The sequence below is a fragment of the Copidosoma floridanum genome, unplaced genomic scaffold, assembly GCF_036245765.1.
Source record: "Copidosoma floridanum isolate Cflo_tuat_1 unplaced genomic scaffold, Cflo_Japanese_pri ptg000017l, whole genome shotgun sequence".
In the NCBI taxonomy this organism is placed as follows: Eukaryota; Metazoa; Arthropoda; class Insecta; order Hymenoptera; family Encyrtidae; genus Copidosoma; species Copidosoma floridanum.
Window position 1 is genome coordinate 4,420,137 of NW_028321894.1, and position 17,768 is coordinate 4,437,904.

The following is a 17,768-nucleotide window of genomic DNA, read 5'->3' on the forward strand; positions in this document are numbered from 1 at the left end:
GTTGAACAAAAATCAGACTTCTCGTTTTCTTTTAATAATCTACGTCATTGTAGACATCATTATTAAAATTATAATATCAACAATTATTAAAAAGGCTAGAAGGTATTGCAAGAAAACTATGAAACGTAGTATCTGGAAGAAATAAAATGCAGTATCAATCTAGTGAGCATAAAACTCTGAGTAACTACGGAGCTAGATCTAAAAGAACACGTAGCAGCTTAACTTCATATCAAAATTAATAAAAAGCTCAATACATCTTAATCATGCAGAACTCTGACTGTAATGGTGGCACGGAGTTGAATAGTCCCACGTCATAATCTTTAAAAGTTAAAAATAGAATTACGATTATATAGTAGTGTAATACTATTTTTCTTCTAAGATTTATTATAATGTCTTGCAAAGAATAAACAATAAGGAATAAAGTGAGCATAGATAGTTATAAAATTATAAGGCAATAAAAAAATAGGAAACACATGACGAAAATGCACGTTCTCCTCCATTTGTATAGTTAAACCCATTGAGCTAAAACTGCCATTTACGTTAGTGACTTATTTATTAAAAAGCTTTATGAGACACTAAATAAGAGGAAAAAAATGTATACACTTGTTAATCCTAAGATAAAATCTACTTTATGTCAAGCAAAAGATATTACTTTACAGACATCACCGGACAGTGATAATCATACACCAAACACTGATCAAAAAGAATTTATATTTTTACTGTGGAATGAAGTACATACTTTTTTAGATTAAGAACCATAAGGTAGTTCGTAGCTTATTTCGCTGAAGATGGATGGGAAAGACTATCCAAAAGATACATAAAATCTATAGTTCCTGAATGCACTATTCCATTATTACAGAACGATGAACCTAAACACCGTACAAGATATGTAGAACCAATTAAATGGAGCGCAAAATACAAAATAAACACAAATTTGACTTACTCTTTATGTCAACAACAAGCGGAGATTATGTCATATCGAAGACATATTATGACATGCAAAAGACAATGATGTATACAAATTCCAGGAGCAGGGCAATTTTTGACAGAATCATTATTTTACGAGGGAAAATCAATAATGGGAGAAAATTAATCCAGTAGTAAGACCCTTACAGGCAATAAGCTACTTTTTATGTAAAAAAGAATACATCACTTAGTTGTAAGATTAAATCTTAAGGTTTATAAAAACAATAAGTGAATATATATTTGGAGCAATTATTAGCACCACGTATAAGAAAAAAAGAGAAATAATGAAGATGATATATCTGGATCAATAACATTTTAAGGCATCAATCTTATAAAAATCACTTAAGTATTAAAATAAACAGTGAAAGCTTAAATTGTGCAAATAGTAGATTTAATTCAATATTATTAACAAAAAAAAATGTGAAACGTTTATGCTTATTTACAACCCTCTCCATATGACTCTTAGTAATTTTATTTATAAGTTACCCACAAATCCTTATAGCTATTAATAGCAAAAAAGATACTGTCACAGTTCCAATTCATAGTTATAGAAAAATCCAGAATTATTACAACAAGCACGGCACCATATATCCACCACAAAACCGTTTTGTATCAACCATCAAAGGTTCTAACATCACCTGCTCGCCTAACTAAGAAAGAAATTACTAGGATTTATAATATCTTGGAGAACGTTCGAAAACATGTAATTATTGAAGGATCAATAAAAAAACATTATATAGTGATACTCATTAATAAGCTTGGCCCTATGCTATCTTTCAAAGAACAACCATGCATCACACCATACAGCAGGTAAGAGGCTGTGTATAACCAATTATGAGATGCTGCAGTTGTGGTGATAATCCTAAGTGCAACCTTATTATCGAAGTATAAAACGCTAATGAACCATTATAACTAAGGTTAAAAAATCAATATGACTAATTTTTTAAATAATCAAAATAATAATAACGAGCACCTCAATATGGTATCAATAAATTAGGCAGCATCTACAGCCCTAAAATTAACGAACGTGGTCCCAAATAACAAGTAACCACCTTTAAAAAACTTTTCAACTTATGTTTTAAGAACCTAAAATGGGGAGGTCAACACAAAAAATAGAATCGTATTATCCCACTAACGATTATACCAAGAAAAACTTGGATCTCTTTTTACTCTCCTTTTTTGAGAGTTAATCGTAATTGTAAGACAAAACAAGAGTTAATAAAGAAACGACTTAACATAGATAATTAAAATAAGTTTTTTCAAACCAGATTCAAGGTTAAAAATATTAATTATTCAAAACAAAATTAATTAATAACATTTTGCTGGTCCACATACATTATAAAAACAAAGAAACAGCCCAAGAAATGTGATAAATAGTGGTCCACAAAATCGAAACTCAGACTGCTGAATCCAAACTTTTGACAACCAAATAGAATAAAGATAAAATAAAAGATCTTACATTACTTAATATAAAGCATGAAGTTTGAGTATGGGACTTACCACCGCCATTCATGCCTAAATAATAGGAAAAATCGTAATAGTATACATAGACATAAGATCAGTGTATTCATATTATAACAAAAATTTCCCATCATAAATACACCTTGCATACAACATATTTCTTTTCGCTGACTTCCTTTTTTCTTGCAGAATCCCAAGCGTATATAATAAGTTTATAGATTAATGATTATTTACTTTATCATGTTACGTTGGACTATTTACTTGACAGTTATTATCTAATGCACGTTAAGATGTGTACATGGAAAAAAACTATACACTAATTATAATCTATTTTTATCATATTGATATGTAAATGTATAATTACTTGCAATACGTTTTTATACATAAGGTAACTGTAGTTTTAAGAAGGGGGACGTGAGCAATAAATATTCTTAAAAAACTTTCAAAGTATATTATTAAAAATAATATACTTTCTACCTTAACTCCGATTACTTGTGAATATATTCACGAAAGATGGCAATAGTTTTAATAAGAAGAGACTATCAAGTAACAACTTACATAATAAGTTCTCAATGATAAAATTTTAAGGCTCTTAAAGGAGTCATTCTTTATGAAAATCCTTCCCTAAGAAAGCTGACTAAATACCCCATGGCTCTTGGATGGGTCTAGTAATAATCCAAGCACATGCAGTGAGTAAGTACCAGCGTTATAGTACATAAAACAAGAAAGTATTTTACTTAAACTTCGCGAGAGGTGCATTCATTTGCGCAGAGTTTTTAACAGTAGCATTACACAGTTTATGTAGCGTAGACTTTTCAATTGATCTTGACAAGGGCTAAATTTGTGAAATGTTTTTTTCAGTAGTTGTTTACCACTGATGTCGTTAGAAAAAGTTGATTTATTTTTCTACTTTTACTATTATATGAGAGACATCTTCTTGAAAATATTGATATAAACATCGTGAAGGATAAATAAAGGTAAAAAAAAGCGTTAAATCTCAGAAACGAGTTGCAAGACTACATCCAACGAATTTGTATTAAAATAAAAGTATGCAAACCAAATAAGAATAATAACAATAATAATTTTGCACCGATAGATTAAGAGCATATAGAAATCCTGGTAGTAAAACAAGGAAAAAAGAGTATGGTAAATTTTTTATATATTTTCTGACACCTAAATGCGCACAATGTCTCCGTCTCTTTTTTTTTTGTCTTTTTCTACGAGTAAATAACCAAATATTTAGCCTGTCCATTAGCTCCACAGCCTGTGAAAGAGCGTAAAACTGCAATCAATAACTCTTCGTTTTAAACTGGGGGCAAGGTCAAATATTAGTAATAACTATTAAATGTTTTGCAGTAAGAAAATAAACCTTATTATTATGAAAGTGTCTTTTAGTTATAAGAAGTATTATTATATTCATTATCATTTTTATTTTTATTATTGTTACTCTTATTACTCTTGTTATTAATATTATTTTTGTTATTATTATTTTTATTATTATTATTTTTATTAGTATTACTGTTATCGTTATTGTTGTTATTATTATAATCATCATACTTATAATTATTATAATTGTTGAAAAGGCTATTATTATTAGTTCTAGTAAAAAATTTTCAATCATTATTATTATTTCTACCGTTGCTACTATTATCATACTTATTATAACTAGCCCTTTCACAGAAAGAACTATACTACTGACGATGGCTTTGACGACCTTGACTTTAATAACATTAAAAAAAAAGATCCCCCTTTTCAGTAAACGTGACTTTTTAGACAATAATCTCAGACTTTTCTGACTCAAAATTAGTTATTATTTACTTCAGGATCTCTGCCATTCCAAGATTTTCACAAGAATAGTATTCTTCCTTTTTCCTAATACTATCTTGTCTCTCCCTTTGACTACCATTTATTATTATCATAAAATCAAGCTCCTTATTTTTCATGTTCTTTCAATTTCCACGAGACGAATAAAACGTCTCCTTTGAAAAGTATGGGCTACTGTTTTGCTCGCCTGCCAGGATGTGTTTTAAGAATCTGAAATAAATAGGGCGTAAGATTTTTTTGCTTCTTTTAACTGTATTTTTTCATCGTAATATTACAATAAGCTTGTTTTAAAAGATTTTTTATTTTGTTTGTTGTTTTACGACTATTCTTAAACGTATATAGTAGATTTAACGTCTATAATACAGCTTACTTTGTTAGCATCACTTTTCTTAAGAACGTTGCCGTTGCTGCTTTCTTCATGTTTTTTATCATTTTTTTAGGACCCAAAAATACAAAGCCCTTTTTAATTGGCTGGACAGTTAGGTCTAATCTTAAGTCACTAGTATATTACAAATCCATCTTGATGTTGCTGCTAAAAAAGTTCCTTTTATGGACGTCACTTACTCTACTTCCAGTGCTCAGCAGCCTTTCACTTCCTAGGATTAGCAAAAAAGTAGAGTTTTTTTATAAACGTTACTTATTTGGGATTGTCTTTTTGAGCATTCTGTTTGTATTACTGAAAAAGTGAACCCAGCTCCACACTACCTCTGTGCAGTTGCATGGTCACAATACTTGTCCTCCCACTTGCATTGCCACTAGTGCAAGGAGTTTGAATATTCCTGGTGCATATGATTTTTACGAGCTTGTTCTTTCTATGTGCAGCCTTTGCAAATTTATAAGTGTTATGCTGCTTGACAAGGTGCAGTGCTATTAATTTTTGCTTCTATGAAAACGACGATGAGACCAGCGTGGTGGCCTCACTGATAGCAAGATGGCTACCTCTTCCTCGGACTAGCTAGGAGTAACCACTCTTTTCTTGTCTCACAACAGAGGACTGTCCTACTTTTGTATAAAGAGTATTTCGTAAAATCATTGTATTAGAAAGTATACGTAAAGTGCATGTTCACCACAGTTCATTTTGTGCAATCTAAAAAAAAGGTCACCAGGCATACGATCCCCTAGTCAGCCCACAAGTCTAGCAACCCCAGCTAAAGTACGACCATGTTGCCCCATTTGTGGTAGAAAGCTAGTATTATTATGCTTAAGATGTCATCTTGAATAAAACATATAGCCTTATAAGATATGGTTACCTGGCGTTACCTAGGTCTCATCATCTGGCTTGACCGTTCCTCCAAATTATTACATCGGGAAAGAACAATGCACATCGTAAGCCCCATAGACAATTTATCAGTAAACCTGTGTTGATGAAGTGTTAGTAAAGTAAATGCTCTAAAGAGAATGCTGGGATCATCTCTCCCTTTTTACACAACGATATATTATGTTTGTTGGTATAAAACACCTGCTTCCGATACCAGCTGTAAGCAGCGTAATCTTCATCAAAGTTAAACACACCCCGAGTAATTTGTTTATATTTGTATAATTATTAATAATATTTTTTTCATTATCTATGCTTTTTTCGTTATTGTTATGATAGTTATAATTATTATTATCGATAAGAAATACTGGTTTTATTACTACTATTTTAATTATAATAATAATTATTATTATTATTCGTATGAGAATTATGATTTTAGTCATTAATATTATTTATATAACTATGTTAATTACTACTACTATGATTATTATTATTTTAACTTTTGCTATTATTATAGTTATTATACAAATTATAGTTACTATTGCTGTTATGATTATTATAATTATTACCAAACTAATTATTATTACTTTTATCATCACTTATATAATGATTATCATTATCATTATTAATATTGTTATAAATACCATTATTATTATAATTGTTATTATTATTATTGTTATTATTACTATTATTATTTGCACTATTATTTTAGTTATAATAAGTATTATTGTTATTGTTGTTATTATTAATGTAGAAAGTACAGTGATCATAATTTTTTTTAAATATTGTTATTATTATAATTATGATGATTATAAGTTATTAACTTCATGGGCAGGCAATCTGTTACTACTATGAGTTTAATATGATATTTTCGTCATAAAATTGCTTAAAAATGCTTAAAAAACAATAAATTTTTTTATCCGAGGGTAAATATCTTTTATGGATTATTTTTTTTTTGTGATTATAAGTAGTAGTTAACAAATATTTATTCTCATTGTTTTTAAACTGGTAAGATTTTTCTTACAAATTTAAGTCGTGTAACTTCATTAGTGCCATATGTCGTTAGAAAAAACAAAATATTTATCATAGAAAAAAAGAATATTTTCTCGTCAAAGTTTTTGTCACCTTACAATTCAGTTGTATTTTTAATGTTTTCATGACAGTGGAAAAAAGTTCTTATATTTTATCAGTTCTTGTTTCCTTATGGAACATAAAAATTAGTAAACTTAAGCACCATTTCATGTTTGGCACCAGAATTAAAGCCAGTAGCTGTCACAACGTTAAGACCACATGTGTGGCATCCTGATAGCTATGTTGATAGCGTTTTTTACTTTAATGAAAGACTTATTAATTCACGATATATTAAAACTCTTTAAACTTGATATCAACACAGCTTTATAGTTTTAGACGTAAGAGATCCTACTATCAAATTTTCATAAATTAATTAAAATATCCCATTATAAACGTTATAAATTGTTGAGTCCATTTCATGTCAATTTTTTGTTTTCTGGCTTTGCTGTGTGTGAGAAGCTTTTGTTTAACATGATAAAAATTAGGACACTATGACCTTTACCGCTTCACCTTGTGTAAATTAACAAATTGCTTTCATTTTCAAGATTTATGTGTTTTTAAATTTAAAATCTATGTTATCCACAACACTTAACGTATTCTTTTTTTTTTTTTTTCTGCACTAAAAGTGTACGTTGTGTTAGTAAATACAGTACTATGTACAAATCTTAGGACTACAGTTATAGTGACAGTAAATTCTTTTATTTAACCTAACTGTGTAAAAAAAAGGTCAGAGATATCTTACTAATATATCATGCAAAGTTCTAAAAACCATTAAAATTGCTGACTAAAAATACTGGTCAACTGATTGTGCTAAAATTTCGCATATGGATTTTTGAAACTTCCTAGATGGTTTTGATAAAGCTTTAATTTAAAGAAAATAAATAAAAATAGCAACAAAAAAAATACAGAGTTTTAGAAAAATACGCCATCTTTTTACTTAAGTTCAGTAGAAACTGCTAGGTGGTGTCGAAGTAAAATTAAAGCTACTGGCAATATAATTAAGTAAGATTGGTTGTTATATTTCTTGGCAAATTGCTAAATACCATAGTAGTTTTATGACAGTAAGAGTTGCAAGTCGCACAGCTGGGTATCCCAGCTGCCAATAATACTCTTTTCTAAAGGACAAGTGACTTACTTAAAATTGTATACCGATCCACCAAAATTAACGAGTACCACAAATAACAGGCGTATCTTAATGCCAACGTCTCTGGCGTAATACCAAGAGGCGTCTAGCCAAAACACAATCTACTCTAAGAATTTGAGATTTCATGGTTGTTGTTCCAACCAATCTGGTGCTATCAGAGTAGATTTTGCTACGACAAAAAGCCAAAGAAAGCACTTCTGAGAAGTTTGGACTGTCACAACGGCAAGAAATTTCATGAGCCTCCTTGTTAGTGGTTCCTCTCAACGGCACATCTACAGAGCAGATATTCTCTAGGCCTACTTCACCGACCAATGGTCAATGGTTGGTTATTCAGGGAACGACACAAAGATAATGTATTCAAAACTGTCTTGCAAACAAATACATTTTTTGAGCTATTTGCGGCAATGATTTGTCCACTAAAGGCCATATAAATCTAACCACTATTTAACCAAGTAAGATATTTACTGGCATACGTCACAATCAGAGTTTTTTGCCACAAGAGTGGATACCCTGATTACTGATGATCCTGCATTACCCTCTTGACTCAGGGCATTCAACCAGAAATCACTAATTCTTTCTAAGGTCTGTGCTGAGAAAACACCAGGAGACGTTAAAAAAGAGCTTTTCAGCTAACTCCAACATATAAGATGTACTTTTTCTCTTGATTAGTCTGGGGCTACTACAGTAGGCCTGGTAAGATCTCTCTGAAGTCGTAAGGTTTACTTTAAACTTTAGTCAAGAAGGTTTACGCTTAGCAATTCTTTTTGGGGTTATTTAATCTTAAGCTATCTTGCATCAACTATATTAAAACTCAACAAAGTTGACAAAAAACAGCCTTTAGGGCTTACCGTTTACACCATGCCTATAGTCACAAAAAGGTGAATTGACAGAAAAACTCTAAATACTTTTAATGTATACACTTTTAGAAGTCGAGAAACTAACGCAGAACATTTATCGAAATTGAAATAGCAGTCCAGCGTCAGAATCGATAAACAAAGAATTTATTAAGTAAGACAAATATTTTTTATTATAACCCAGGCAGTGACCACTAAATCTTCTAGAATTGTGGATAGGTAGAATAATACATACGTTTGTATAATTTATTGTAGCTATAAAATATGGAGAGATTAAACACCAGGATCTTGTTGCTCTGGTAATAAAGTTGCGAGATAAAAAAAAAAATTCTTGAATTATAGATTTCTTGTCAGCTTTTTAATTTTCATAATTTAACAAATAATTTTTTTTATTAATTATAACGTGAGAAAATGGAAGTAATAGCCTTTTAGGGCTTAAAGCTTTTTTACGGTCCATGAAACGCACGGCACATTTTAGTATCGTTTCATTTTTTTCACTTTTTCTAGTTTATTATTTAACCTAATAAACTGCATTTATTCATTACTAAAATGTTCTTAATAAGTTCTTCTTTATTTCGAGAAGTATTAAAAATAATGTTAAATTTTTAACTGAAAAAATTTTATATGAACAAGACAAAAAGACTTTCAGTAGTAATCATGATGTTGGCAAATTATCACTATCGTCAGCTCTCCAGAATATACATAATACATAAAATCCTGCCTTCCGTTGCTAGAAAAAAAATTACTTATAAAATAAATAATATTGAGATCATGACTCATGGACTACCCACACACCAAAAACATCACTTCGATATAGAATGCTCTGTCATACGAAATTTATTTTTTTTTAATTAAGGCATTTTTTATGTACTCCAGCATGCTTTTTTCTATAACATCTTCTTAAATATAAGTCTATAGAAAAAGTTTTTTTGCAAACCTTATTCTCACAGCTGAATGATGATTGTTGCATGGGATGCAAAATATCTTGAAATAGTAAACTTGGATTTTCACGATGAATTTCATTGGCACATTCTATACACAAGTACAGTGGTGGTGGGGAGTCACAAGCATATGCAATAGATACTGAATGGTCATAACAAACTTTTGCAGCGTCAACAATCCCAGCATTAGGACACTTATCTCGCTTACAAGTAAACAGTGCAGCGTCATCTAAAAAAATTTTTCATTTATTGGTCAGAAAACCTATTAACAATTTAAAACAGACACTTTAAATATTTATAACAAGTATTTTTATGAACAACAATAATGCAGTTGTTTTTATGGAATTCAATAAATTATTATTCATAATCTAGTCATTTTTTAGTTGATATTTTAAGAAAAGCTTTGAAATAAAAAACACGCATAACATGTTTTTTTAAGTACAGCAACGTTTTGTCAATAGGAGCGTTGACTTCCTCAGGCTTTATTAACATATGTAATAACAAATTAGTACAAAAACCAACGAATAATAGATATAAGCGCTCAAATGACCTATATTACAAACGCTGAAAAGAATGATTTTACGTAACGGCATTCGTTTGCACGCAAGTCAAACAGACAAAAACATCCATATTATCCAAAGTTCTAAGTTTACATCATAGCATACATTTTTACATAGATACATTATAAGGTCAACGTACTAAATTAATAGATTTAGTTAGTAACGTAAATTTTTGAAACAATTCTTATAAGTGTAATCCAGTGTGTATAGGGCCTCCTTCTTACTTATGTTGTTATCGTCTGGCACTATGGTCCCCTTGAGCAGATGCAGGGATTGCGCCCCTTATAGTCAAAACCAGGTTAGAATTATTGCATGTAAGCAAATTGATAAGAGCATGTATACATGCGCATAGCTGTATGTGATTAGCTGAACGGAACAAAAGGACAGGATCGTCGTTCTCTTTTTAGCTTGCTAATGTGCCAAGTATGCCAATTACAAGCAGCTATGCAAATGTATATGCTCTGAGCCGTCTGTTCACATGCAAAAATTTTTGCCTGATTTTGGCTGGAGAGGGCAAAACCTCTGCGTCAGCTTGGAGTAAATAGAGCATTTTAAAAATAAAACGTTTCTTGTGATTCAGGTTATTGTCTAATATTTTAATGTCATTCCATGTCAAAGCATGATTGTAAGGAATTCGATGTAAAGATACCTCAAATTTAGTTTTTTAATTATTTTCATGTTCTGCTCTTCTCTCTTTAAGTGGTCTTTTTATTTAACCTGTATAGTTTGCAGGACAGTTATTGCATAAAATTTTATATACCACGTTTTTTCTTTCTTTAATTTTTGTTTTATTTGTATTTAATTGTACAATGTGACTAAATTTTTTTGTTGTTTTAAGAATAACACTTACTTAGAATTTTTTTTAAGTATTGTTTTGTTTTCTTTAAAATGTTCAGGAAACATGGAAAAGTATCAATGTTGTTTAATTTACATATTACAAATTTCTGGTTTAAAGGTTCTGTAGAATTTATTTTCGTGAGTCTTTACTTAATATATATTAACAAGGAAATGTTTAGGACATATAGTTTCGTGCAACATCTGTCTTTTAATCTTGATATATATCTATGAGTGTAAGCAGACTAGATTTTTGACTGAGAAATCCTGACTGGGCCAAAAAAAATTTTTTGTACGGATCTTGAGCCCGTTAACAAACGTAACCACTTTCAAATAAAAAAAATCTTCGCAAAAGGTCCAAAAAATGATAAAAATGGCCAAACCAGATTTTTTTCTTCTATCAGAAAAGCTGCAATTCGGCAAAAAAAAGTTTCGCATGAAAAAGATGCTTATTTTTAAGATAAACAAATTGAGCCATGACGAACCCAAAGCGCTCTTACAGCTTTTTTGTAAATTGCCAAATGTGATAACTACATTATGATTCTTAGTATTTCATATCCTTCGTTCTATTTAATACTTCGACTTCCAAGTTCGACATAACATGGGCTGTATGATTTCAAATAAAGCTACAAATTTTTAAGACGATAGGATGCAAACTTTCTGCAAACCGTTAAACAAACTAGAAAAAGTTCCTTCCGAAAAATGGCTCTAAAAAAGTTTTTAGATTACATAAAGCTATTTTACAAAATGTTTTCTATCAATAAAATCTTAATTAAATACTGGTTAAACTCTTGTACCCCTGACTTTTTTTTAATTATTCTGAAAATATATCGGAAAGTAGTATTTTTTCGCAAAGTACCAGCAGTGGCTCGTGGCAGCGCTAGATGAAGTGTGCCATTGATTTAAGCCACGCCTTTTTCTATGCAGTGCTGTGCCAATCCAGCACTATTCCTTATTTTTTGTGATTTTTTTTGGTGAACTCCAGCTTTTTCAATAGAAGCAGAAAATCTGATTGGCCACTTTTACCAGTTGTTTCGGACCTTTTGCTAACATTTTTTTATCTGTTAGTGATTATATTTGTTATCGGGCATGATATTATTAACAAAAATTATTATATTACAGATATTAATAACACAAATCTCATTTTGGCCCAATCTAGATATTCATTAAAAAAAGGTAGTTTTTATCTAGTTTGCTTACACTGTATCAAACGAACAATCTGGCAACTTTCTGGTCATGTCTACTAAGTTATATATAATATTTATTTTTTATCGTCTTGTATGGACTGACATAAGATTTAAAAATTTATTTCTGGATTCTTCACGAAACGAATTTGTCTTGAATCTATTAATTTGATTAAATAATTTGAGATCTAAAATACGAACCTGAAAATTAATTTTCATTTCATATAAAAGTTGTAAATGTTTGTAATTATCATTAGAGTTTTAAAGAGCGATCATAATAGTATTAATCACCGAGGAGTTAGTTACCCCATGGGTGTCTGACGGTAAAATTTACTGTAAAAGGTAAAAAAAGGTTTTTTTACATAAGAATTTTGTTACAGTCATGATTTTCGTAAGAGGAATTTTTAAGCCTGAAAGAACATGGTGGGCACATCTCTCGAGACTATCAATTACAAGATTGCATGGAACATTTGTGAAGAAGGACACGATAACTAACGACACCAACACACAATCATCAGAAATTTGTACTGTTTAAATTCTATTAATTAAATATGCACTATTGTTTCAATTGAATTTTGATTTTGGTATACAGTGTATTACATTATCGTCAAGTATAACGGCAAAATAATAAGTTAGACTATTCGTTAAAGAAATAGTTGGTCGTAATTGAATACCGTCTTTATTTTTTTGGGAGGGCGTTAGCCTTTACCAGTTGTGTGTCTGTTTGTGTTTTCTGATTGTTTTCATATCTGTAATTAAAAAATTTGTTTTTATTAAGATTTTATCATTGTTTATAAACTTCCTGTTGCAAATATTGTAAGAGATTATTAATTCATGCATATGCATTAGTATCACTAAGAAGCTGAGTCTTTTTTTTAACAATTTTTGTCTCACTATACATACAGAGATATTTCTTTTATCTGCGTGTAAAGTCAGTTATCAAATGTCAGTTATCTTTTAGAAACTATTTTGTCTATTTTATTTTTTTTTTTGTGCATAACTTTATCCTTTTTAAGCAAATGAATCTTGATATGTATAGCTAACGACACTATTGTTCTAAAAGTTTTTTAATAGATTCTCTTGAGGTTTTAGTTATTTTTTAATATTGTCAGCCAAATCCCTAATTTTTCAATAAATTTCATAGCATCTTTCGCAATAAAATTTAACATTGTTTTACTAAAGTCATGTTCAAGGGACGATGTTTTAATGACATTTATTGGTATCTGAGTTTGAGTCGGATTAACACTTTTTTTTCCAGTAGAGTTATCTTCTTTGCTTAATGTGTAGCCTTGTGAGTTAGTTTTTAAGTATATTATTTACTTAATTTTTTGTCTTAAAATACTTTTCATTAACATTCATTAAAAATTGAATTCATTGGGTCTCATCAATTATTAAATTTTTTATATATTCTTTTAAGTTTTTTACATCGTTCATGATAAACTTTCTTTGCAAAAAATGTCTTTCATTTCGAAATTTAAAACCCATCAAAAACGGTTTAGGCTAGTTTATTGCACAAATTCCTCCTGAAAGTTAATTACCAAACATTCTTACTCGTATACTTTATGTCCACTGGATCAATGTCATTTTCTCAACATTGACAAAAAAATATGCTACGTGGAACTGCCTGTGCAAGCTTAAGTTTCAGATCCTCCTGTTGTTTCAGGCAATATGCGGCAATGCGTCCATATCTTACAGTGGTGCAGATGGAAAATCCATTGATCACGTGACTGGGCCACAACCAAAGGTCGGTATAAAAGCTATTAGTCTTCTCGCCCTCAATATTAATATACTTTAGTAATATTTTTGATGACATTTTGGAGCAAACTTTGGAATAAAAAACCCACACAATACGTTTCTTATATAGAGTGACGCTTCGTTGACTAGAGCCCCAACCTCCTTCGGCTTTATTTACAAATTTGATAACAAATAAGCACAAAACCAACAAATAATAGATATAAATACAAGCCCTACAATCACCTTTATTACAAACGCTAAAGCAAATGATTTTACGTAACGGCATCCGTTCGCACGCAAGTATAACAGGCAAAAGCATCCACATTATGCTGAGTTATAGATTTATAGCACAGTACACATATTTACACAGATACATCATGTGGTCAATGTATAAAATTAATATATGTGGTCAGTAATGTATATTTTCAAATCGTATCATTTTCTTAAGCATTTGTTACAAAGGTATTTGGAGCACTTTTGTTTATATCTACTACTTTTTGGTTTTTGTACTAATCTGCTATGAAATTGAATCTTCAAATTAAAAAACATACAACACGTTCTTCATATGCAATGAAGTTTCATAGATTGGAGAGTTAACCTCTTCAGGTTTTATTAACCTTATTAACAAAGATTCACCAAGATTGCCCCAAGAGATCAGCCAAAAGATTACAAAAGTACATTTAGAGAAAAGGCGAGAAATGCGATTATAATTATTAATTATCATACAACAGTACTTAGTAAGTAGAATAATTATTTTAGAAATAAGAAAAACAATAGGTAAAATCAAGAATTATTTTAAGCACTCGTTAAAAAGAAAAACTTTTCATTAGCTGGCTAAGCAATATTTAAACAGGTAATCATACTTAATAAAAGCTGCTAACAGATTTGTAGGCAAATTATTACTTTATTCATATAATACAAATAAAAAAAAAAAGGTATCAAATAAATTATCCTTCTTTTCGTCCTAACATATAATTTAAGAGCATATTCTTAGAATTCTAATTGCTTTTATGCTTCATTACGTATTGCAATACATTGTTAGGTAAAATACCCATGTAAACTGCTTCGTGATGATAAAAAGTGATGCAATCATAAGATAATGGTCGAATACAAAGCATTGCAAGTAGTGAAATAAGTATGTATAATGCAAACTTAAAGTAAACAATACTTAAAAAGTAGAATGAAATTAAAGATTAAAACATATTACTTATTATCACAGCAATTATGCAATTATGGTATGGAATCTTATTTAACTCTCAGTATAAAAAATAGTTCAGACAAGATTTTAAGATCCTAGTTAATTATTTCTTTACTGTTAATATTATAAATGATGGAAGCAAAGAACTATATACGTCTCTAAGAAAATTTCTGTAAAAATATCAGTCACTTTCTTTATCTTATTTTTACCGTCACGAGTTTTCAGACCTTGTTAAATGTGCGTGCATATTGAGATTACAGTAGATCCATCCACAGTGAAAGAAATAAAATACAAACTACAACCTGTACCAAGAAATAATGTCGTAGCACTACCAAGTACTTTACTAGATGAAGAAGGTTAAAACGTTAGCATACGTATGTTGAAAAGATGCATAGATACATTCAGCAGGTATGATTATTTATATTCTTGGGTACACGACTACGAAGTCATGCTGCGTATGAGTTGTCAAGAAATTAAATATGTTACTATGTGCTACTACGTGCTTTATTTGTTAATAAAAAAAAGGAATTGTAATCAAGATTGTAACCACAAGCTTATGACCTCTGTTCGCTCCCATTGAGAAAATTTTGTTTTATTTTTTTACGTCATGTGCTTCAATCATCACTTATAATCGTATCAACGTTAAGGGCTCATCTGTGGCACTTATGTCAAGAGCTTTGAGTTTGAAGAGATCCTGCATTGGATACATCTAAAAAAGAGCCTGGAACAAAAAAAGAAACAGCTAAGAGAATTCAAACAGTGGTGGCTGAAATTCAAAAAAAAGCTGCAAATCACAAAATAAGTTTTAAAAAATTATGATAAAACAGTAGAAAAATTCGAAAGTAAACTGGTTGCATTGCTTTTGCCGTAGTTCATGGCTGGCACCTGTCTCAGCTCACTTGCATATTAGGAAAAAATGCTGAGATAGGGAGGCTGGCTGCATCAAGGGAGGTTTGAGGGAGAGAGAAGGCATCGATGGGACTGTTGCTAATTGGTTGCCTCATCCCATGAGATGAACACAGACTCGCGTCCACCATTGGTGGATACTAAATATACATATTGATAAATAGGTTAAATAAATTTGTCTGTATATTAATACTACACACTATAACGGGTACTACTACTACTAATACTACTTCTACTACTACTTCTACTACTACTACTTCTACTACTACTACTACTACTACTACTACTACTACTACTACTACTACTACTACTACTACTGCTACTACTACTACTACTACTACTACTACTACTACTACTACTACTACTACTACTACAACTACTGCACCCGCCGTGTATAGAAGTAAGCGGCGGTTAAGACATTCTTCTCAGATACATGCATCACACACTCTCACTAAAAAAACACAGGGACACTTACGGATTGTTCTGGGTTGCGTGTGGCGGGTCCTTTTCCGGGCTTGCGTTGGAGGCCTGGCGGTGGGTCAAGCCGGATGATGAGGCCCAGGTAAGTCTGGGTAACCACATCTGATATGGTTGTACGCCTCATAAAAGAAAAAAAAGATGTAGGGGGCCGACTAATCTAGGCTTACTACCACTGAGGAGGCTATATGGCGGCATCTTAGTGCCTTACGCCAGCCCGTTTTGTTGGGTTGTCTGCGCGGTCGTGGGACTGTACACCTGCCACTTGTCTCGCTGGGATGACCGTTGTGTACCAACATATACATACATTACACACGAACACCATTCTTACACTTGTTACTCAACGCAAGGGCAGTCTCCGTGGGTGGGAATGAGGGAGAGTGGCGACTCCCGGCCGGTCCGAGCAAGTAGCGGCTCTCTCTGGTAACAGAGAGGGCTGCTGCTCTGGTTTTAACCCTTTTCAAATACTTATTTCTAGAAAAAAAGGGTAGTGCTGGCCTTCGCGGGTCAGTACGACACTTAAAAGATGCCAAAATGAAAAACGTCGATGCAAAACTATTACCCCAGGCGGTAACCTCTCTGAGGGAATCCGCTGGCAGTTCCGATCCGGTAAAAGCCCGGGTGATTGTCGCAGGCCCGGGTAATTGTCGCAGATTCTGGGGGGGGGGGGGCACAAAAAAGTATCTCATGGCCATCAGGGACTGCTTAATGTTCCATTGCCCTTTCTTACAGACAAAGGACGAAGAGAAAGCCTGTCGAGCATAGGCACTAACGACACCGAGGACAGCAACGTGTCGGTATTTAGCCACCAGACCCAGGAAGAGCTTGCCAATCTAGAAGGAGATGGTGCTAAGCTCAGAGTTAAGCAACAGCAATTGACTCATAAAGTCCAATCAGCAACGAAAGATATTACAGAGACGCTACAATTAATCAACGATAAGTACGGCAACACAGCAAACGCTGTTAAGAATGGGCTAAAAGCCGCGCTTGAATACCTCCAAGAGGCAGAGGTGCTAAGAAAAGGCTTTCTTAATGAAGAAGAAGTGCATGCAAACGCTTGGAAGACGTGATTCAAATCCCTTCAGTGTAGGGAACAAAGGTGTGATAAGTTCTGACGGCAGGTACAAAAAAGAACCCTAAACACTTTCCTAAAGAAAATCGAACGGAGTAAAATAAACAGGAGCCCATCAAACAGCCCTGAGAAACGCCAGCAAACCCTTAAAAGAAAAATAAAACAGGCAGTGGCAAAAAAGAAGAAATTCTCCCGAACAAAAAAACAAGCCAGAAAAAAAAGTGGATGCGACAACAACAGTAGTGAAGATGGCCGAAGGGCAGACTTTTGCAAAGGTGCTAAGGACA

The 17,768-nt window shown here is 31.8% G+C and overlaps 1 protein-coding gene across 1 annotated transcript in view; it reads right to left on the reverse strand.

The window, feature by feature from the left end:
* The window catches only part of LOC106644845 (uncharacterized), a 2,208,360-nt gene that overhangs the window by 1,742,493 nt on the left and 448,099 nt on the right, over positions 1-17,768 (reverse strand). The window contains exon 7 of the mRNA XM_089592443.1: positions 9,513-9,745. Within this exon, the coding sequence (XP_089448569.1) occupies positions 9,513-9,745 (233 nt within the window). The remainder of the gene's footprint in view (positions 1-9,512; positions 9,746-17,768) is intronic.